General features: G+C 48.9%; 1 protein-coding gene across 3 annotated transcripts in view; it reads left to right on the top strand.

Annotated features, from left to right (window-relative positions):
* Positions 1-679: 679 nt before the first annotated feature.
* NKAIN4 (sodium/potassium transporting ATPase interacting 4) overlaps positions 680-22,644 on the top strand; it is a 53,237-nt gene continuing 31,272 nt past the window's right edge. The window contains exon 1 of one of the 3 annotated variants that reach the window (XM_074604914.1): positions 680-1,014. In XM_074604914.1, coding sequence (XP_074461015.1) covers positions 961-1,014 — 54 coding nt within the window. In that variant the 5' untranslated portion in view covers positions 680-960. The remainder of the gene's footprint in view (positions 1,015-22,644) is intronic. The other 2 variants (XM_074604913.1, XR_012589609.1) reach the window with 2 other exon arrangements.

The following is a 22,644-nucleotide window of genomic DNA, read 5'->3' as shown; positions in this document are numbered from 1 at the left end:
CACAGGTGCAGTGTGAGTGGTTCACAGATGGTTTAAGACTCGTTTAGATGTGGTGTTAAGTGATACGGTGTAAGGGAGAACTTTGTAGAGTGGAGTTGATGGTTGGACTTGATGATCCCAAGGGTCTTTTCCAACCTAAATGATTCTGTGGTGCTCAGGTAGAAGCTCTTCTTGGAAGAGAGATGCTGCCCTACATCCCTCTGCTACTAGTCAGCTGTGATTCATTCACAAGCTTGGGAATATGTTTTCAAATACCCACAAACGTGCATTTTAAAGAATTCCTTGTCTTATGCCCCTTTCTGAATTTGTCTTCCATGTGCACTCTCACTGATAAATTTTATGGGAAGAACCATTGTATTTTAGGTTCATTCTAGGCTGTGTGATTTTTAGGGTGTGCACACCATCACGGGGAGGAGGTGATGGGCATGTGTGGAAGGGGGAGAGGAGCTCCTGATTCCCGTCACCTAGGATGCTCTATAGGCTCCGTGTCCTATAGACACGGCTCGCCTGCCCAGCGCATCCCTCCGCCAGGCTGGAAAAAAGAATCGGGGGCTGCCCCACCAGCCCGGCAAGGGGAAGAGGAGCTGCCCCCGGCTGCGCTGCCTGGCTCAGCCTCCCGGGGGAGGGCTCTGCCCGGGGGGCCGGAGCATCCCACCGCGCCAGCCAGGGCTCCGGGGGTGGGCGAGTCCCGGCGGCGGCAGCGAGCCCCCGCCCCGCCAACCCTGCCCGCACTCGGGACGGCAGCCGCCGGCGGGGCATTGCCCTTTTAAGCTGTGGCCCCACTGCCTCCTCCCCGGCTCCCGGAGGGGCTCCGGCAGCCGCCGCGACCTCCCTCCTTTCCCTCCCCTCCATCCCTCCCCGCTCCCGGCGGCGGCGAGCGGCGGCTGCGGGCCGGGGCGCGGAGGAGCCCCGGGGCGGCGGCGGGAGCCGGGCTGCCCCTGCCCGCGCTGCTCGGGGACCATGGGATGCTGCACCGGGCGCTGCACCCTCATCTTCCTCTGCACTTTGCAGCTGGTAAGTAGAGGCGCTCCGGGAGCGGGGGGAGCCGCGGAGAACCGCGGGTTCAGCTCGCCGGGACCGGGACGGGAACAAAAGCCCCCCCCGCAGCGCCTCGGTGCCCGCTGCCCCCGGGGCCGGTGAAGGCTCCGATCCCTCCGCAACTTGGTCTGGAGGAGGGAGGTGGAGCGATGTCAGGCTGCGCTCCGGAGACGCTTTGCTGCGCGGGGGGATTTACTGGTGCCTAAAACTCGGGAAAACGCTGGTGGGTTTTTTGTTTGTTTTGGGGTGGTTTTTTTTTTTGTTTGTTTGTTTTTTAAAGTTTTCAATTGATAAGTTTGTGCAAAATACAACTGAAAAAAAAAATCACTCCGTCAAAGGGCTCCCGGCGGGCTCGGTGGCGGTGTTGCAAACCAAACCAAACCAAACTTCATGGGTGCCGAAACCCAGCGGCACCTTCAGCCTCTGCGTGTCCAGCTGCAAAAAGGGCTGGCCCGTGTCACCCCCCAAAACACCCCCCTCCCTCCCCCCACCCCCAGCTCCCCTGCACGGGAGGCGTTTGGGCTGGCTTGGAAGGAATTATTTCAAACCTCCTCGGGATGAAGCGCTTAGGTAGAAGGTGCTTAGAAATATATTTATTTAGGAATAAACTTCCCGGTGTGCGGAAAGTGCCGTCCCCGGCGGGCACGGGTCCCTCGTCCTCAGGACATCTGCCTACGCGAGAACGTGATAAACAAAGGTCTGGTTGTTCCCCGAGTGTCTGCGCATCCAGCCGGGATCTGGAGGGTCCCCTTCTTGTCAATAGCTAATAGGCTCCAGGGCTCCTCCAGCCTTAAAAAGGAAATGACAACGTCTATGGATTTAATTTCATTTACTTCTTCCAAATTTGCTTTATTTTGGAGCATTAGCAGCGTGCAGGAAAGGGCAGGCTTCCTGCTAAGTTCTCTTGAATAGTAAGCGAGTGCCAAGGGGTGAGTCTAGTGAAACTCTTTGTTTTGGAGTCGCTTTCTGTGACAGCGGAGTATTTTCCGCGAAGGGACTGCGAGCGGGCACGTTGCTGGAGGCGGGAGAGAAAAAATGGGAACCTGCTAGTTTTTAAATGTAAACCATCAGCCTAAAATTGACAGGGAAGAGAGCGAGGATTGCAACGCTGGTGACTCGGACTAGCACAATCGGAAGCTGCGGATGGAAGATTTGACTCGTAGTTAAACAAAATACAGAATAGAAGTGGTGGGGTTTGCTTGCACAAAGCGTCTCGCTAGGCATATTTATGAGCGAGTTGAATGGCCGGGGAGTGTATTTAGTCTCCTGGATTATTTCTTTTGATTTTTCACCCGTGATCACAGAAGAAAGAAGCTGTACCCTGTATTACATTAGGAATTGGTACCTCGACACTCACTGTCTCTTAAACCCATCACTGTGTCATCCTGCTTTAAAGCACACACTCACAAACACTGAGGGGGGGGAGAATAAGAAAAAGAAAAAGCCATGAACTGCTGGTGCTGTTCTTATTTCTGACAAGCGTGGGAGTTTTCTCGTATCCAAGATACAGGGACAAAGAACCCCCAGCATTTTATTTTCCTTAAGACCCTCCTCCTTGAAGAAAAGAATCAGTTTGGCTCATTCTTAAGCAAGTTTGGATGCCTCAGCCGTAGCGATTTCCCATGGCACTTGCTGGGTGAATTGGTAGAGCTGGAAAAATGTGAACTATGGTGAGGGAATTCCTGGAGCCGCGCTCCGATGGGGGTGAGGTCAGGAGATCCTGGCCGGTTCCCAGCAAGTGCTTGGGTGAGGGTGAGAGATCCAGCCTGGAGCTTTTTTATTTTTATTTTTTATATTTTTAAGCTAACTTTGTAAATCGTCACATCACTTCCACATCAGTTCGGCCAAGTGACCTGCAGGACTCACTGCTGCTCAGGGCGGGTGCTGTTAAGACAAAACGCTGAAGCGATCAGGCCAAGATCATCAATAAATTATAACGATGTGAACTTCCTTTGTTCCTCCCATGTCTCTGTTCTGCTTCATTTGATACTTTGAACCCTTCACAGTCTTCCCTGCATGTTGCCAAGCTCCGTGTCTCCCACTACCGATGTCCCAGGGGTGAAATCCCGGCTCCTCTATGGTCTGTGGAGGTTTTGCCTCTGACTTAAAGGGGGAGAGAATTTCGGCGCTGGGATTTCCCACTGCACTTTCGTGGCACATCCCTATGTTTCTTCACACGTTCTCATTTCTCTTTCCCGAGGCTTCATTGGGGCTTTTTATAAATGATGATTGGAGACACGAAACACATCCCCCCCCTCCAAAAAAAAATCAGATTAGGAATCTGAGTTGCAATGCTTCATGGAGATTGTTTTATTATTGGGTGCAAGTAGCTGAGTGAGCGTGTGGGGAAGTGTTTGCACACTGCTGCCTAAATGTTCCCCTGGAAAAAAAAAAGGCAGAAAACAAACATATTCATCATTGCAGCCTATGCTCCCAAAGAAAAAGTTTGTGATCCGGTCGGAGGGCAGAACAACGTGTGACTTGAAGGAGCCGCTGCACAATGCGAATACCAACTAGATCCTCAGCCCCCCCCGGGCTGAGCACTGGCGGCGCAGAGAGAGGAGGAGAGCTGAGAGCCGTCTGCTCTGTCTGAGGAAAATCAGGGCTGACTCCCCAGCGGTTTGCTAATCAAGGGAGGAGGGAAGGCTGTAGTTTGAATAAATAATTTGCCATGTTCCAATTTTAGGTTATTGTTTCCTTGAAGCGTCCACGTTAGGCTCACGCTTTGCTGATGCGTGCTGCAGGGAGGCTCCCCCTCCCCCTGATCCCGGCGTGTGTCACTGTCCCTAACCCTTCCCTTCTTCCCCATCCACCCCTGTCTTCAGCACAAGTTTGGGCGAACGCTAGCCCAGGCCAGGGCCGCCCTGCAGAGGAGCTTATCCTCAGCCATGGCACAGAGGAGGACCGTCAGCAAGGTGATGGGGTGTTTGTAGCCCAGTTTGTGCGTCCCCAGGGTGTTGTCACCTCCCAGTTCTCGCTTTGCCCAAACACCTCTGCCAGTCGGGTGCTGATGTTACCTACAGCAGCTTGCCAGCCCTTGCTCATCTCACCCAGCCTTTGCATATTAAGAAACATGAGCCAAACTTAAGTGAGGCATAGGCCTCCCCAGGAAAAAAATCATGAGTCTGTCAGAAAGACTCTGCAGAGGGTTAAGAAATGTCCCCTGTAGAAATCAGGGTTGAAAAGGGCTTGTCAAGGGCAGGATTTCCGAACTCGAGTGGTATGACAGGGACTGTCGCGCCCAGCGGGGCTGTGACTGGGTGGGTCACGGTGAGAAACCACAAACAAGGGCTGGTCTCGGGCAGGGAAATATTAAAAAGTCATTGATTTGCCTCTGTCCTCTTTGCCAGAGTGAGATTGCACCCAAACGCTGTATTTTCTGGAGCAGTAAGTGATTGTGCGCTGAAGGCACTATGTGAATTTATTTCCACCGAGCATGGAAAAATTCCCTCCCTCCCCGTGCCCTGTCCCAATAAATCAAACAACTGTAGTTTCTTTACATTCTGTCCGTGGATTGAGAGCTCAGATGCCAAGCAAAGCCTGGAGACAATTTTACAGATACATTATAAATCCCCCTAGAATAAGAGCTTCTAATGGAAAAAGTGACTAATACTTCAAATGAGCACAGAACAAGGCGCCCTGGGACGGGACTGCGTATTGAGACTAACCAAAAGTAACTATATACCTTTATTTATTTATTTTCTCGTGCTCTCTTTCTCCCTCGCTCCCTTCTCAGCAATGCCTTTTTAATCTCTTACAGAAGGGGGTGACCAGTTCTGGAAACTATTTGAAACCAGCACAGATCCTTCTCTAACTGCTCTCTTGTAACCAAAGCGGTCGTGTCGGTTTGATGGAGGCATAAAGCGATGAACGGGGGTGAGGGCAGGATGGCAGTGTGGCGGCCAGGCAGGTGGGATTGCAGGATCTGGGCCAAAAAAAAGCAGGAGTTAAAATAAGTGGACTCAATCAAGAGAGAGGCTGGTAGAGCATCTTCCTACCCAAGGCAAGGAGCAAGCGGGATTGCAGCATCTGCACTTTGGGGGGTTGCGGAGATGCCTTTCTTGGCTTTCTCCTCTCCATCCCAGGGACCTTTTGGTGTGGAGGCAGGGTGGGGAGAGCAGGACCCGTCTCTCTCCTCCTCTGCAGCCGCCTCCGGAGCTGGGGCAGTTGGACGCATCTCCTGAGGGAGGTCTGAGCTCACACAGCTGTGGTACGGCTCAGCACAAAGCACTGGAGGCAAGAGCAGGTGCAGGGGGAAGCGCGGTGTCTCTTTGCTCATCACGCTGCTCAGGACCCCTCCAAAATGACTTCGTGCTCTCCCCAGCTGTTTATCTCCTGCCTGGTTTGTGCTTAAATTACAGTCCCTCTAGGGAAGGGACTCTCTTTCACGCATATGCACAGCACCTAGCACCGTGATGGCTTGAACCTTTCCTCAAGTCCTTGAACAATACTCCAGGCTAAATAATAAGTCTAAAGACTACATTTGACAGATGCTGTCTTCTCCGTGTCTGTTCCAGACAAAGGAAAATTAAAGCTGTGCCAATAATAGAGCTCGTCAGCATTTTCCACTGAAGCTGACTTTCAGTAGAAACCTGGGGATTTGACTAAATGAATATTTTCATGAGAAGTATCTGCTTTCCATAGGCAATTCTGAGTTTTTCTCCCAAGTTTTGGCTGGAATATTTTGGCAAAACATCAAAAATGTGCTGGCAAATGTTTGCTGTGCTGGCAAACATTTTAAATTTTGGAGTTGTGGAGCTTTTCTTACAAAAAGTTGAATTTTTGCATGAGATTTTTTTTTTTTCTCTTTTTTTTTCCTGAGCAGCTGGAGTCTGTACTGCTGTAGCACAGTGGTCTAAGCCCAAAAGCTTCTGGGCAGCCCCAGGGAAGGGGAGCTTTAGGGTACGTGTTTCAGATGTGCCCCCACATTTCGGGTTGCGCCTTGCCCAGCAGCCCGCAGCCATGATTCCCATCGCGGTGGTGGAGGCTGCAAATGACTCACAGGAACCACGTTTCTTTGTGTCCTCTAACCAAACCCATCTAACGCCGTCAGGGCTGGAATGAAATTTGGCAAAGGCCAAGCCAAAAAGCAGCTACGGGCAGGGGGGTGTTGAAGTCAACTCTTCCTCTCGGAGAACCAGGGCTTCATTTTGGCTGACGCAGTACGTTTGCCTGACCGCTCTCTGATTTCTCCCGGCCGCTCTCTCCTCCTTTGCCTTCCCCATTCTCCTCTCTCTGAGCACCAGGGCCATGCAAGAAGAGAAGGAGCCGTTTTTCCCCAAAAAACCTCTCCCCCCCGGCCGGCGTGGGGTTAAGGGAGCGCTGCGCCTGCCAGCCCCGAGCTGACGTTGCTCCATTGTGTGCTAATAATATACGGAAACTCAGATCATTTTGGCCGGGGTGCAAAATGGAGCTCTTCCAAGAATCTGCTCCGGAGGCCCTCAAGTACAAACTCTTGGAGAACAAACTGGATAACAAAGGCCAGATTGTGATCGCTTTTCCTCCAGGAAAACCCTGGAATAGCCCATTGCTTTTCGAGCACTTACAAAAATGCATATGATTTAGCGAGCAGTAAGTGCCCCAGCTGTAGCATTCCCTTTTCCCATTAACAAAACATTGGATTTGAGGTCAGTAGAACTGAACCTATCTTTCTTATTAAAAAAAAAAAACCCCAAAGAGATAATTTGTGATTTAATGTCCTTATGCTTGTGGTGTTCCCTTTGTCCCCACTCCTCCTGGGCTGCAGCAGAGGTGAGGAGCACACCTGACTCCATACGTTGTGTCTCTGTGTTTCAGTTTGGTAGAAAGAGAGTCTTCAACAAAGTGGCAACTTTTTTCTCAGAAGTAGTACATTCTTCTCCCATTCCCCGTCTCCAGAACACAAGGAGGGGAAAAAAAGGACATTTCTGGGCAAAAAATGAAAATAGTCTGGCATTTAGCAATGTTTGCTGAAAATGATGGGGGGGTTTATTGTGCCAAACCCCAAATATTTTGAACTTTTCAGAAGTGTTTTCAAGCTTCTGTAAAACAGTTGAAAAGTCTCCCTAAAAAGAAGTTGGTTTGGTGTTGGTTTTTTTTCCTTTGGCGTTGTGCACTCTGGAAGTTCTCATCTTGCAAATATTTCTGACCTCATCGTGTCTCACCCCAAACCCAGCTCGTGTTGGGGTTCAGGGGGAGAAGACCTCAAAGACAGAGCACAGGCTTGGGTTGCTGCAGGGCAGTGCCTTGCTGAGTTGACTCATCTGCTCATAGGCCAGTGGGTTTTGGCAATTCTGTGGGGTGTTTATTCATTGAGTTTCCTTCTACAACAAAAATACCAACCTATCTGAGATATTTCATAATCATTCCGCAGTCATAATATTACCTTAAAGTTCATGAGATTTCAGAGTAAGGATAAATGACTTCTGCTTTGCTTGTTTATTGAGCTTTCATAAGGGTCAGAATCTTATTTCATCTTCTTCATGACAGGGATAATAGTAGGGATTACAAAAGCGAGGATTAATAGTAGTAAAAAGCCAGGGAATCGGTAGTTTTAAATTAATAATAGGAAAGTAGGTAGTAATAGTAGGGATGAAAAAACCTGAAATGATTGAGATATCTGGCAGAAGTCTCCAAGGTGGGGTTTCAACAAGGTGGTGCTTCTCGCCAGCATGGCGGATTGGTGTTTCACGTTGAACACAGAGAAGCCAATGGTGATGTTGCTCTGGCTTCTCCCTGGGTTAGCTGAGCCCTGGGCCCATGGCTGAGAGTCCTTGTGAAGAACAGGAGTTTTATTTTGCCTTATGTTCTGGGGTTTCCCAGACTAGAGAGGAGCGAGCGGCAGTTCTCTGCTGGGGCAAGAGCAATAGCCCCCCCTTGACTTCTCTGTAGCTCATTAACATCAACTGCCTTTTCCAAGGGATGCTTTTTGGTCTCATTTCCACAAGGACTTAATTGCCATTTTCCTGGTGTCTGTGGCTTGTTCTCAGCACAGCTGCTTCTGTGTCAGGACGTTAGACACAAATATGTTGTTTATCAGGGAAGTTCACGTTCCAGATTTTCTCTCAAAGGTGAGGATTCATGGAAATTAGGAGAGAAGCTTTTCTGATCTCCTTCACCCTCCACCCTGGATGTTGTTTGGGTGAATCTCGGTTTAGTAATTGAGGTGTCAGATTCCCTGACACCTTTCGGCTGAAAGGATGATGGTGTGGAAGCAGTGACCTCCGCTGCCATCTGCCACGGCTTAATGAAAATATACTGTGGGAATCAAGGCAACAGCTTGTCTTCATCACCTGCTTGGAGAAGGCAGACGTCAGGAGTCGCTGTGCCAGCTTCCTTTGCCACCTTTCAGCGACTGGCCAGCCCTGCAGGCAGCTTCCCACCTGCTCTCCAGGCTCTCTCAGGCCAGCAAAATTTCTGCTTTCTTTCCTTTTTTTTTTTTTTGACTTCTTTTTCCATCCAATGTTCAAAACTCCAGAAAACCAGGGCCGCCATCATATTTTTTCTGCACCTGTGGAGCAAGCACACAGATGTCCGCCCAGCTCCTGGCTTTCAGAAGTGTGGGAGCACCCCGTCACGGCAGCAGGCGGTCCCACCGCACAGCAATGGGGCAGGAGGGCTGAGTGCTGGGGGGGGCAGATCCAGCCTCCGTGTCCTTTCTGCACTTTGGGGCAGCCCCTCACCACGCAGACTTTGTGCTCCCCATTGTACCACCCTCTGAGGAGACAAGAAGGCAGCTGAGGATCCCATTGATGAGATCCTGGAGATGGGATGCCTGGAGCAGGGGGAGCCAGGGCTCCTCATCCCGGCTTGCTCCATCCCACGCTTCGCAGAGCTGCCCATGAACTCGGTCTCCCAGGTCTAGGAGGGCATTCCTCTGTGACAGGATCTGGTTTCTCAGCACAGTTCTCCAAGTCTCTTTCCCTGTCATTGTGCCATCCCCGAGTGACCGGGGACATTGTTGACCTAAGGTCGGTAGGTCAGAATGATACAGGATGGACTCTCTCCTTCATTACTGAGCACTTGGGCAACCAGTCACCTGATCCAAGACCTTAAAGAAGAAGAATTGAATATTACTGAGGACAGTTGGTTTGCACTTCTCCTCAAGAGCTAAATATACTTAATAAAAAATGAATCCTGGTGCTCAGAGGAGTACACAGTCACAGCGAATATACAAAGCCTGGGAAGATGCCTCCTGTGAGCCCCCTCCGGGGAACAGAGACCTGTCCTGTGTCTGTGGTGACCCTGACAACAGCCTTGGACCCATTAAAGCGTCTGGTGCTGAATTATATTTTCCAAGTGCTGTTCTCTGGAGATAGTTCATCTCTAAGCACCGTTTCATCTGAACAGGGAAGGTGAGATAGAGGACGCTAAAGAAGGGGGATGGAGCATTTTATTACACACAGAACTTATAAAATATTGAGTGTAACCTTGCATGGAGTGCTCTGTATGGTGTGTTCATCCATCACAGATAAACAGCCTCACCACAATTAACAGTTTGTCACTGTCTATCTTCAGCTCCACCTGAAAATTACCTCTGTAGTAACCAGAGCTCAATCTCAGTACCAGGAGGGTTAACCTACCTGGAGATCAGATCCTAGCCTTACTCGGATTTCTTCGTATTTAGGAGGTTTGGACATTATTTCTACAGTAGTACAATAAAAGCATTGCCCTGCACATTAAAAATGGCTTCTTCTTGTCGGGAGTGTATTGGGTTGTACTCTAAGGTCTACAAGCAAACTCTTCCCCTACATGAAGCTCAGCAGATGGTTGGTCTTTTTGTGGAGGGATGTAGCAGGATCTTTCCTTAATATTACTGCTGTGGTCTAGACACTCAGGAGTGCCCCACTCCATGCTGTGGGGCTTGGGAGCATCCTTTCCTCCCTTCAGAGATGCTGGACCTTTGATACCCCACTACGAGGGAAATACTCCCACTTTGGTGGAAGCACCACATCCAAACACTCCAAGGACTGGGATGTAGTCATGGGCACTTAAAGCTTTTCTGCTTCCCTGAGAAGGAATTATTGAGTGAAGCTGACTGAAGAAAAACTCCTCCTGAACCAAAGACCCACCTCCACAGGACAAGAAAGCGCTCGCCTGGTCTGACTGGCTTTGACCTTCGTTTAGAGGCTTTGAAAGCAGCAGAGACCACAAGTACGTGTTTACCGGCTAACAGGTTCACAGAGATAAGGTCTAGGTCCACAGGCTGGTTAACCTTGTGGAGAATGACTGAGACTGGAGTCCTCAGGCTTGGGCGGACTATTGCGCTTCCCTGGAACCCAAAACACCTTTGAGGTTCTGGACCGAACACCTCCTGTTCAACTGCAGCGCAGCAGAGCTTCTCCTGCAGCTCTTCCCTGGAGGACGGTGAAGAGAAATCTCTGGCCAGGTTGGAAGACTGTGCATTTAGATAGCTTGCATGAATATCTGAACTACTGGCTACTTAGCCAAATCAAACCCAGTTCCTAATTTCCCATGGCTACTGGTAATCCGTTAGCAGCAGATTTCCATGGGCGAGATGAGAATGGGCTCTGACAGGCGGCTGGCAACCCTAGCTCCGGCAGACAACGCACTTTTGTGATATCATTGTGGGAAAGGCAATACACCTGCTTCTATTGTATACATACAGAATTAAGGGAGAAATCTGATTATCCTGATTACTCAGAAATGCAAAATATGTGCAGAATACAGTTTGGTTAATTAGCCTGGGAGATTGCTGGCTGTTCGGCAGGGAGGAGAGCGGGTGTTGGGAGAAGTGTGATGGGAGTTCACAGTCTGTTTCGTGCCCTTTGCTTTCCGAACATGTGGAGAAAAGTGAGCACAGGGGTTTGGAGATGCGATTGCCAGCCTCAAAACAAATTACAAAGCTGGGAAAGGGCAATTCTTTTTGAAATGTCTGCCGCTTTTTAGGATTCTGGGTCTTCAAGTTTCCCATCTCGTTATTCTGAGAGGAGACATTCAAGGGAAGGATGGGCCTGCCTCGCTGCGCAAACAGCTGGCGAGAGCCCCTGCACGGCACCTTCTCACAGGTATCTGCTCCATGGGCTCTTTGTCCTGCCTTTGTGCTGACACAGGCGGATTCTCAAATGCTCTCGGAAGCCTGAGGAGATGATGCCGGTAGTTGGTTCTGTGAAGGAGTGCTGCTTCCTTTGCATTTAATGGGCTCATTTGCACCACAGAAGTGCGTGTTAGAAGAGGTCTTCTGGCCCAAAATCTCACCTGCTTTTCCCAGAGATGTGGAACAAGCCAGGGCTGCTGGGCAGGGTGGGGGGTGGTTCATGCCACGCACATCTCAAGGTACTTAACCCCAGGCGTCTAGACACAGAGAACCAGGCTGGTTCCTCCAGCTCCACGCTGGACATACACCCACCAAGCAAACCATGGCAAGGCATGGGAGGGCTGCAGGAGCCGCACCAGCGCGAGGACAGGACAGCTGGCGGCACACCTCGCTGTGCTCTTGGGGCCTACCGTCTACATAATGCTCTGCCATCGGACCAGAGCCCAAACCCACATCTTCTGCACATGATCAGTGCCCAAAATGCATACTCATCCGTTGCTCCTTGTAGCCGTGCTACCTCATGTCTTTAAAAAACCCGACATGGCTTTTATTCCTGACCTAGCCAGAGACTAATGTCTACCTCAGGCTTTTCTGGAAAGGTTAACTTTCCTGAGCCATTGGCCATGCTCGGAGTGCTCAGGATCAGTCCTGCTGCCAGTTTAAAACAACATTAGCTGGGAAGTTAGCTATGAGAAGCTACAGAAGCGTTCAGGCTTCCAGGGCTGCCACTGAAACAGCTTAAAACTGAGTTGTGTGACAGCCTGAAAGAATAGATAGGGTGATATAAAAACTCTGCCACGGCTTCAGACAATAAAGACTGTGTCTCCCTTCTGATGAATAATGGCTCTTTGTTTTATTTCTTAGATGACAGGGCCGTTACAACTGCTGAGAACTATTCCAGTGCTAAATATATGGCTGTGTAATAAAGGCTCTGCAATCTATGAACTGGGACTGAATGGATACTTGAGTGAATCATTTAAAGTGCGATGAATTTCTGAAGCAGCTCATAGTGACAGGAGGTGGAGGGGCAGTAAACTCCTTTGCAGATCTCTTAGCCCAAGGATGCTTTCCTTGCACGAGACGTAACCCAGGTTTCGCGACTGCCAAGTTTTTCCCTCGTGGTGGCTCCCATGGCCATGGAAAGTTCCCCACTCTCGGTTTCGGACACTGACCTGCAAACAAAGGGCGTTTCAGATGGAGCGCCAGTGTTTGGTGGTGAGACTCTGTACAGATTTTCTAGCAGGAATCCTGGAAACCCAATCCTGGCAGACTCAACGGGAACGCAGCAGTAAACCCAGCTGTAACCCAGGGCTGAGGGCTCAGTGGGGCTTTGCTGGACCCCATCAGAAATAGCGATAGTCTGGAGCCTGCTACCATAAGGAGGAAAATGCTTCTTCTTACCGCGGCAGTGTTTCCACGCTAGTGGAAGAGAGGATGCACAGATATTGTTGTCACTGTTCTGGAGTGCACCTCGGAGTCCTGCCAGATTAAACTTCCTTGAAATTACTTAATGTAGCAGCAAGGATTTGCATTTCCATAATGTGGATTAGCACATTTCTATTTTAGCTAATCCTTGCCGACAGACCTGCGAGCGAGAAGATCAAAAGACTTGAAAAAGCTGATTGGAAAGTTTGGAGTAGGGACAAGCCAAAGATGCCGTTGTTCCAGGGGTGAGGAATCGTCTCGCACCTCCGAGGGGAGCGGTCGCAGCAGGGAGGCAGGGCCATGTGTGGATGAAGCTTTGGTGACACAAAACTAACAGAGGGCAAGTCTTTGTCCCCGTCCGTGGCCGGAGGAGACACAAGGGTTCATGAGTGCCCCACGTCTGAGCTGCTGCCCTGCGCTTCGGGGTCCAGTCCCTGCAAGGTCACCAAACTCTCGCACTGGCTAAAGATCTGCCGCAAATGAACTTTGTTCTCCAGAGCTGCCAAAGTGGCATCTATTGACCAGCCTCTATTTTAAAAGGGGGAGAAAGGGAAAAAGAGAAGGAGAAGAGAAATTTGGTTTCACTGTTGAATAAATCATGAGCCATTGAGGAGCTGGAAGTCAGCAGGGGAGGGGTGGGGGCAGCGCAGAAATGAAGGGGACGCAAACGTCATGCGAAAAATGAAGCGCAGGAGGGGCCTGGCCATTGTGCGACACTCTTGGAAACTTAATTGGAGAGTCGGTTGGTGGGAGGCCAAAAGACGTATACAATAAAAGAGAGACACTCGACTGGACTGAAAATGCAAACAAATTGGGTAGCACAACAGAAGAGATAAATTATGCTCATAAAATAAACAATGGCTGAGTGACACTGGATAAACAGTTACATATAATAACGCCACTGTTTGTCTCAGCCGTCCTAATTGGGAGGCTGGGCAGCATCCGATGAAAACTGCGTTGCACATTTTCCCTTTATAATGAGGAAGATTTTCCCTCCCCCCCCCCCCCAAAGCCGCTTCCCAGTCCCATTTAGCAGCAAACTGAAAGGCCTGGTTTCATTCCACTTTCCCACAGCAAACTCATCCTGGCAGGAACTGCATTAAGGAGGACAAGTAGAAAATGATAATAAATTGAGGACTTGCTCTTATTTCACCTTGTGACAAATCCATCCAGTGGGTGACTCGGGGAGGGTGATAAGAGCATGGACTGGGCTGCCGTTTTCCTTTTGACGCTTGGTCATGTGGAAAATAACCCCATTCTAGCCCTCACTCAAAAGGGCTTTCCTTTAAAAATAATGCTTTTTAAAAGGCACTGAATCCTTATTTACACTGTTGGAAAGCCAGCAGCTCGCCTCCATCAAAGTGAACGTCATGGGTCTCATTTCATCATCTACTTGGATTGAAGAGCAGAAACAAAGGGGATGCCGCACAAAAAGTGATACGGTCAATGCCATTAATACACGTGGGAGAACTTGTTAAACCCTAGGTTTTTTTTTTAGCGTGATACTGTATTGCTAATAAATCCCTAATGAGAATCTTTTGTTTCATTGAACTCCTCTCAAGTATAGCAGGAAAACACAGCGGTGCAGGGGATGCTGAGCACGAGAAAAACATGGGTTTAGTGACTTCTACCACGGCTCGCTCTCACGCTTTGAACCCGAGACTCTCCACCCCCGGCGCTTACCTCCAGCACTCAGTGGAGTCTGTAGCAGAGATGTGCTCTTACCCTTTAATGACTACCCAGAGCAGCTTGCGCGTCCCAAGCTGCTTCATCAACCCGTGAAAGAGAGAGGCTGATCCTCAGCCTCAAATGTGCATCTAAACTTTTCACCATCTCCGTCCTTTAGGAATTTACTTGGTTCATCTGTTTGAGCACTTCATGTGTCTCTGTTTTCTTGCTTTTATCGACTTGAATAAAACAGAGCTGGATCTCTGCTTCCCAGCCTGTAATGCTCCTGGGGAGGTTCCAGCCGGGGAAGAAACCCAAGAGGTGGCCAGCCTTCCTCGCCCCCGAGAGCGACGGGGACCACGCTGCTGGGGCTGTGCCGAGGGGACCGGTGGCTCCTGAGACGCGGGTGGCAGCTCAGAAGTCATCTTGGGTGGCACAAAATTGGCTTTGCCTCCTGAAGTGGCTTGAGAGGGGCAAGGGAAGCTAGATTTGTTACCTGTAATTACGAAGGTAATTAATCAATTAATTAAGTACGACTGATTTTCTTCCAGTGAAGCAATCAGAAGATGAAAGTCCATAGTGACTGATTCATTTTCTAGCCACTTTGTAGAAGGGAAGTTGTTTGTGGGGATTGTGGTTATTGGCAAATTCCTGCAATGCCCCGAAAGCTTCTGACAGTCCCTGTTTGTAACAAAATAGTTGTTTTCCTGTTTGTGCCAATTTAAAACCCTTCCTGTCAAAAGCATTTTACTGGAACCAGAAGCTGGACCGCTAAATGTTTTTCATGTCCAAAATACTCTTTTCTTCCCAGTTCTTTTTCATTTCATGCTTTGATGACAGGCCTAGAAGTTTCCTAGTACATTCATTAGAGGAGAGTGGGTCAGTATTTCTTCACTGATATTTATTTTTCAGCTGGAAAAATGGCTACATATTTTTTTCAACTATAGTTTTTCAAAGGAAACTTTTCTTTTGTCCTTTTTTTAACTGAAATAAGGACGTTTTTATGTTCGGGTGGGTTTTTTTTGGCAAAGCGTAGACAACAGAGTGTTACTAGTGATGATTAAAGCTCGGCTGTCGCAGTATGTGTCATTTTATACTGCCGACAGCGCGTATGAAATGCAAGCAAATCACTTGGCCCATTTGCAGCCAAACTCCTCAAGTGCCTCCAGCTTCTGATTTGCCCGAAAACTTTCTGCATATTGCCATGACGTGCAGAGGGGAAAGTCTCCTGGGTCAGTTTTGATATATAAACCCAATCACTTCTGCAGTATTAGCTCATCTGCTCTGTCCTGACTTCCCAGCTGTTTATTAGACTAAAGTTACATCCTCCGGCGGAGGGCGAGGTAAGATTAATGGCTGAGCGGAGCAGCAGCAGCGGGGGGCTGGCAGGTGGAGTGACTGGGCATCCTTTGCTGGGCATTGCTGGGATTGGGTCGGAACATCAACAATTTGGCTGAATTTGGGGGGGATGCAGGCACGGTTCAGGGTGAGTTTCCCTCTCTGTTTTGAGAACGTGAGAGTGATGGGAAAGGTGAGGGGGCTGGGGCCGCAATCAGCATGGGCAGGTCCCCAGAGTAAAATGCCACCTCTTCTTAAGAGCAGGCAGCCATCCAATAAAACCAGTATTGCAATGCTGATGCGGTTTCTGCTGATGCAGGATGATTAGTATGAAATATTAAAGAAGCTTTTTACAAATACAGCCCAAGTCTCCAGCTGTCCTCTGTGTAAAGTGAGGGTGTTATTTCTAATTCCGCGATATAGATGGGAAGGCAGTTAACAACTGTGCAGGAGGGCTTTGGTGGAAGGTGTAAGAGCGTAATCGAACCCAGCAGACTGATCCGTAGTTGGGGTAACACTGGTTTGTGCTGCCCTGTGCGAGAGCCGGGCTGGGTGTCAGTGCGTCGATGCCCAGATGCCTCCGTGTTGTTCCCATGGGATCTTCTCTCCTGCTCCATCAGGCCCGGGATTTACAGAGTCTGCAGCTGGACGTCGGCTGTGCCTCACGTCAGCAGATACTCCAGCTCTTGACTGAATGCCGGCTTCTGTCTTTCTCAAGGAGCTGCTGCTCATGGCATTACCTCTGTACAAGAGGGACATTGAAGTGCTGGAGCGTGTCCAGAGGAGAGCTACCAGGCTGGTGAGGGGTCTGGAGACCAGGGCACATGAGGAGAGGCTGAGGGAGCTGGGCATGTTTAGCTTGGAGAAGAGGAGGCTGAGGGGAGACTCTGCAGCTACCTGAAAGGAGGGTGTAGAGTGGTGGGTGTTGGCCACTTCTCCCAGGTGCATAATGACAGGACCAGGGGAAATGGTCTGAAGTTGCATCAGGGGAGGTTTAGGTTAGATATTGGGAAGAATTACTTTACTGAAAGAGTGGTCAGGCACTGAACAGCCTGCCCAGGGAGGGGGTTGAGTTACCGTCCCTAGAGGTGTTTAAGAAACATCTAGATTTGGCACTTCAGGGCATGCTCTAGTGGCAGAGATTGTAGGTTGGTTGTTTGTGGTGGTTTGTGATTATTATTTTTTTTTGGTGTATGTATGGTTGGACTCGATGATCTCAAAGGTCCTTTCCAACCATGAAGATTCTATGATTCTATGATTACAGTGGGGCAAAAAGCATCATCTGTAGCTGCTGGTGGGTGGAAAGGGAAAGCTGTAAAATCATGGGAAATGCATCCCTTTGGCCTCACACGTGGTGCCTCCCTGACCCCCCCAACTTCACAGCCAGGTAATAGGAAGCAGAAGTGCTAAGAGCACTTCTCTGTGTCCTGGTGGGGGAGAGAAAGTCTTCATCACCACTTTGCTTTCCATGAGAAACAGTTGCTCTATGAAGAAGGGTCCGTTTGTATGGTAATTACCAGGGGAAGTTTCTGGGTGGCTGTGCTCTCCCCCCTCCCGCTGCAGGGTGATTACAAATGGGCTTTCGTTCTAGGAGCCAAGTTGCAGCAAGACCATGGCAGGTCCCAATTTCCTAGATTATTAATAATAACAATATCATTTTCTTTCTCCCCCTATTTCTCACCCACCCTGTGCTTCCCTTTTAATGAATTCTCTTCTCTTGCTGTAGACTCCGCAGTGACACCAGCCTGATTTGTAATGTAAATAGGCAGCCCAGTGTAAAGGCGACCTGCAAGAGCACCGCAGGGCTCTAATTATAATTTTCATTAAACTCCTCCTGTTTACGAATATCCAAGCAATCTGGCATTGCAGCAGGAGCAAGAGGAAATTAAAGCAACACTACCACTTAGCCACAGCGTTAGCGAGCAGGGTGTTGAGCAGAAACTGAAACAGGGCTCCTACGGACAAAGTTTTGAAGAGTTATTTCAGCTTTGGCATCCTTCCTCTCTGAAGCTTTCACCCTGGTTGCAGAGCTTGCCTGTTTTTCCTCCAGAGGATCTGGCTGGTGCGAGCGTTTTACGCGTGATCTGTTCGTGACCTAATTAAGGGGATCAGCTGGTAGAGCTCCCAGTGCAATGTGCAGGGAGGAGCTGGGGGAGAGCGGCCAGAGCAGGACGGGGCCGGTGGAAGGTGCGGAGCAGAGGGAGAGGGACCCTCGAGCAAAGGGACCTTGATCTAAGGAGTACATGGACACTAAGAAACTCTCATTCTCATATCCCCCGGGCCGATAAAACCAGCTTCAGGTGGCTTTCTGCAGGTGTTTTGCCGTCAGAGAGGCATTTTTGTAACTCAGGCTACAGCTGACCCTTCCTGAGTAAAAAAGTGCCGCAGGTGCCAGCCGTGAATTAGACTTGCAGGGGACACTTTCATTCATAAAGCTAAAGGCAGGGCGTTCTCAGTGTCCCCTGCACACAGTGAGTCTTTCTTGAGCTGTGTGTGGACAGAACAGAGGAAAAACTGAGCTTGGCTTTTTGAGCCTGAAGCAAGAGTTTCTTCCTCCTTTCAGAGACTGCCAGTAGTATATTTAAGGTCATAATTCAACTTTGGGGTAACCAGAGGCAAAATAAAATTGCAGTATGCAATAAGTGCCTATAAAATAGCAACGATAGCTGTAATTTTGTCTAAACTGGGTGAGTCCAGCTGGTATCTCATGGGCTTTATTTATACATAAATCTTTCTAGTGCACTTGAGAGCTTATGGGGATCTCCGAGCTATTCCCAAACTGCTGGTCCCGCGTCCGGGAGATTCCAGAGAGCTGCATCGTTAGAAGACAGGCTGGGTGGTCCTGGCCCAAAGAGTGCTTTGGTCCAGCCTTGTGCCTTCTCTGCAAGCCCTGTTGATGTGTTTGCGCTCTCCCTCCAGCAGCAGAGATGGCTCTTTTCGCTAAGCAGACATTGCTTAAGATAGCAGGACCAGAAAATATAGGGTATAGTCCCTATATAAACAACCTCTTTTTAAGTATTTTAGTTTTTTTCCCTGCATCCCTGTCACGGGAATGAGCCCAAACTTTGGATAGCCTTCCTGGCTGAGCAGAGGCGGGGATCACAGAATATAATGCCCTGTTGGTAGGAAATAAATCTATTAGAAAATTAAATTCCTGCTGATCTCCAACACCACTCCGCCTCACAGCCTTTATAGTGTTTAGATGGCTTCATAAATGGTAGCAGATCTCCCAGGGGAAATGGCTGGGGAGTTAACGGCACATCTTTAATATACTTCTCTGACCAGGGAAATTCGTGCTACTAGTGGGAGAAGGTGTTCCCCTTAGTTCTAAAGCTGTCTGCCACACCAGGATGCCGTTTGTGGGGAGCGGCAAGGATGTTTGCCCAGTCCGTCGGTACAAGGTGGGCTAAGATAGATAGCGTGGCAAGTCCTCCAAGAGGCGAGGGAAACCAGGACTGCTACAAGTGTGGAGCCCGAGCCTGGGATAAGGCACTTGTTGAAGAAACTCATTGTATTTTATGTCTGTTCCAAATACAGTCACGTCCCCTTCATTCCAGTGCCCCCTCTCCCTGTTACAAAGCTGGAGAGCCAAAGTTGAGCTGTGAGACTGAGGGAGGAGAAAACAGCTGGCAGGGGAGAGCATTTGCGGCACAACAGATTAATTTAATTATGTTTGGGAAACTTAGGTTTGAGTGTTGATGTAGGTTACAAACAAAACAAGTTTGTCGTTCTTGTCAGAGTGCTTTTTTGCCTGGATCACAAAGGCACCTGCCTATTAATTTAGCGTGATTGCTAATCTGGGCAATCAGCAATCACAGCAGCGTGCAGTACTTAGATGCTGTCAGGAGACACAAGCAGGAGAGAAGGGAAGAGAGCAGCTCGGGTGTCTGATGCTGCTGCACAGACACCTCTCTGCATCCCTGACCGAGCCCCGAGGAGAGATGTGGTCCAGGAAAACAAAACGCCAGAGGCTGTGCGGGGTGTGCAGAGCACGAGCCTCACCAGGCACGTAACTGACCCGGATCTGCAAGAAGTTTAGGCAATACAGGGCCATAATTTTACTGAAATGTTCCTCCTAGGAAGCAGTCTTTTTCCTGGGAGCTGTATTCTGAGCACCATCCAGAAAGTCCATGCTGGGCAACCCCTTTCACCTCTGCCGCATTATGTGCAAGAGCCAGCTAATTAACTGTACTGCCGATCACCCCGTTTAGAGGGTTGTGGAGCAGGAGAGGGGCTTCCACATTTGTGCTGCACCCCAGGATGTGCCGTTTGGTGGGGACCATGGACTACTGAGTCTTGCTAGAAGTACTGCCAGCTACTGCCTTGCGCCCCAGCGCCTTCCCTCTCCCTTCACAAATCCCTGCTGTTTTGCCCACTACGTGGCCCAACCCAACCCTTGGAGAAAGAAGGTTTAAGAGGTTTGTGTGCATGAATGTCTGTGCGTAGCCCATGTCTTCAGCTGAGCAAGGCTGGTGGCTCTACGTGATGTACTGGGAAACCTCAGCCCTTCTGAAGCCTGAGCCTCAACTCCAGACGCACACAAACAGGCTTCTGCACCGCTCCAGTGCCAGTCTCATCCCTTCTGTTTAGCAAGAATTGTGCCTTTCCTGGAATGCTAAACAGCATTCGGGCATGTGGGACTGAATAATGACATATCTTTGCAGCTAGGATGTTTCTGAAGGGTATCAGTAGCAGAAAGCATTGGGATCAAAGTCAAAGCAGCGGCACTCCTGAGAGCATTGTTGCCAACACGCAAAATGATGCTGGGAGGGCAGAATCCAGAGCACAAAGGTGCCAGGCCAGGGGGAAGGAGGAGGTGTTGAGGACTCAATGCCTGTGTGACAGCAGGATGCTCTGGGCTTCAGCAGGGAAGCTGTGCTGAACCACACCGAGGGGTTAGTTCTGCCCAGGCTCTGTGCAGGATGGGACTGGGGTGGGAGAAGTCCTGATCCTCGGCTATGGCATGGTGGAAAGCTGCGTTTGCTGGAGTGTCATGCCCCTGGAGCAGTCAGTCCCTGCTGCAGGGCAGTGACCTGCTATGGGGCTTACGCCAGCCACGAGGACTTCTCCAGCTGCCTTGTGGGGGTCTTTGGCAGGTCCTCCAAGCCATCGCAATGACCAGAGTTTCCTTCTGAAACAGAAATGATTTAAAGATACAAGGTCTGCTAGAGGCCTCTCTAATGTCTGCGTGAATTTTCTCCTCAGCAGCTTCTGGGGAGAAAACGGACCAAACTGATCAGAGAATGGGGCTTATTGTATCCAGTGGCCAGAGTGACCAAAGATGTCTGAGAGACAAAGTGACAAACAGAGACCTCCTGTGCAATTAGTCTCTTGACCTCTGTTGTTCAGCGAGGGATGCTGGGAAGGGAGCTGTGGATCACAAGGCCCCAAGGAAGGTTTCCTTGACAACACTTACTGAAGAAAAATGAGATTTCATGAATGCAGCGGGTATTAGCACGTGAGAGACTGACTTTAGAAGAGACAAGGACGCAGCACCTGGCAGAACAAGCCCCTCGATTAGGGGGATGTGAAGTAGTGGCTCAGTGAACTGCTTTTTCAGATAAACTTAATTAAACAGCTATTACAACCATTAATATTTATTTAGAAATGCAGACACTGTGTCAAAAGCAGACTTATTGTTTAATAATTTTTCTGCCCAGAAAATCTTCTCCACCTTGAATAAGCACCGGCACATGGAAGGGAATTTTCTGCTCACTGCTGATAGTTTCACCACGCTGCAGCTTGGCTTTAAGATTCTTTAGATCTAGCATTGTTTCACCATTTACAAACACAAACCAATTGTATAGAAAGACTATGTATAATAATACATCATCATAATAATAATACCAATAACACCAATGCAATAACATCAATAAACAAAGCAGACAGTTGTTTAGTATTCCCAAACTTAAACTGTTTGAAAGAACCAAAAGTAAAGATATTTGTGTTCAAAACCTAAATGGATATATTTTTAAATTATACGTTTGAGACTTTTTAATTTCTTCCTGCTGTTTCAGCCAGCTGGACTTAAATTTTCATCCTTATATGATGTCTCATAGGGATAGCAGTACTGTGACTTTGTCCTGAACTCAAGCCATCAACCACTGCGTGGCCAAAATACCTCAGGAAATCAGTGCAAGTTTTTCCTCAAGAAAAGACCCGTGACCTTTTTCAGTGAAAGTCTTGGCCGCTCCGATGGTGTTTGCACAGTAGACAAACAAAGAGCGTCTTCTTAAAAAGCAAAGCCAGTTGGCAGGAAATCAAACGCTGAATCAACGCGTCGGGAATTGGCCAGGCAGCCCTGAACATCACGGGAGCCTGGTGGTGAGCGAGGGCTGCAGCTGGGGCTCTTTCTCAGTTCAGGCTAGAGAGAAAGTAAATATAGGGGTTTAAGTTGCAAATTTTGTCTGGATTGAAGCTGCAGGGTCCAAGGCAGCTGTGTACGCCACTGAACAAGGGCAGTGCAGGAGCCGGGGCAGTCTGTGAGGCTATGTGTCCTTAGAGCAGTGAAAGACAAGGAAAGGCAGTTGAATTTGCAAGCTGCTTTTTTATAGGCCAAGTGGAAAATTGTCTAGGGTTCTGGGTAAAACATTTCTTCTTCTTTATTTTTTTGCAGGACTATCTCCCTTAATTCCTGGCTGGCCCATAGCAGTAGGATCAGCCTTTACCATTTGCGCCATTTATTGCATGCTTGGAAATTTATTTCTAACACTTAATTTTAAAAAAGAAATCTCTTATTAAAGCTGAGCTTGGAAAGTGTAAAAGCAGGTTTGCTTGCAGAAACAGATACATATGGACGTGTGTGTGTGTGTAGGACATCCTCTTTGCCTATCGGTACCTGCCATCGGGCTTTCTGAGCATCTTTCCTGCATCTGTACGAGTCATGTCAACATCTTAAAAGCGATATTTGTTATTTTCTGTCCCAATTGATTTCAGAAATGCAGTGAAAGACACAGATCCAAACTGAATAAGATTAAAGGCTTTAAAAGCTTAATAAGTTAAGAAGAGCAAATCTAGCTGATAACATGGCCTTGATAGCAGGCTATAAAGGACGGGGAGTTAAAGAATTACAGGTAACTGACTTGTTCGTCAGCATCCATTCTTCTTTAGCAGTATGGAGGCACAAGGGGAACAGATTG

Source organism: Larus michahellis, chromosome 12 (genome assembly GCF_964199755.1).
Source record: "Larus michahellis chromosome 12, bLarMic1.1, whole genome shotgun sequence".
Classification (NCBI taxonomy): domain Eukaryota; kingdom Metazoa; phylum Chordata; class Aves; order Charadriiformes; family Laridae; genus Larus; species Larus michahellis.
The sequence above is the reverse complement of the archived record's forward strand: the minus strand, read 5'-3'. Positions and strand labels throughout refer to the sequence as shown.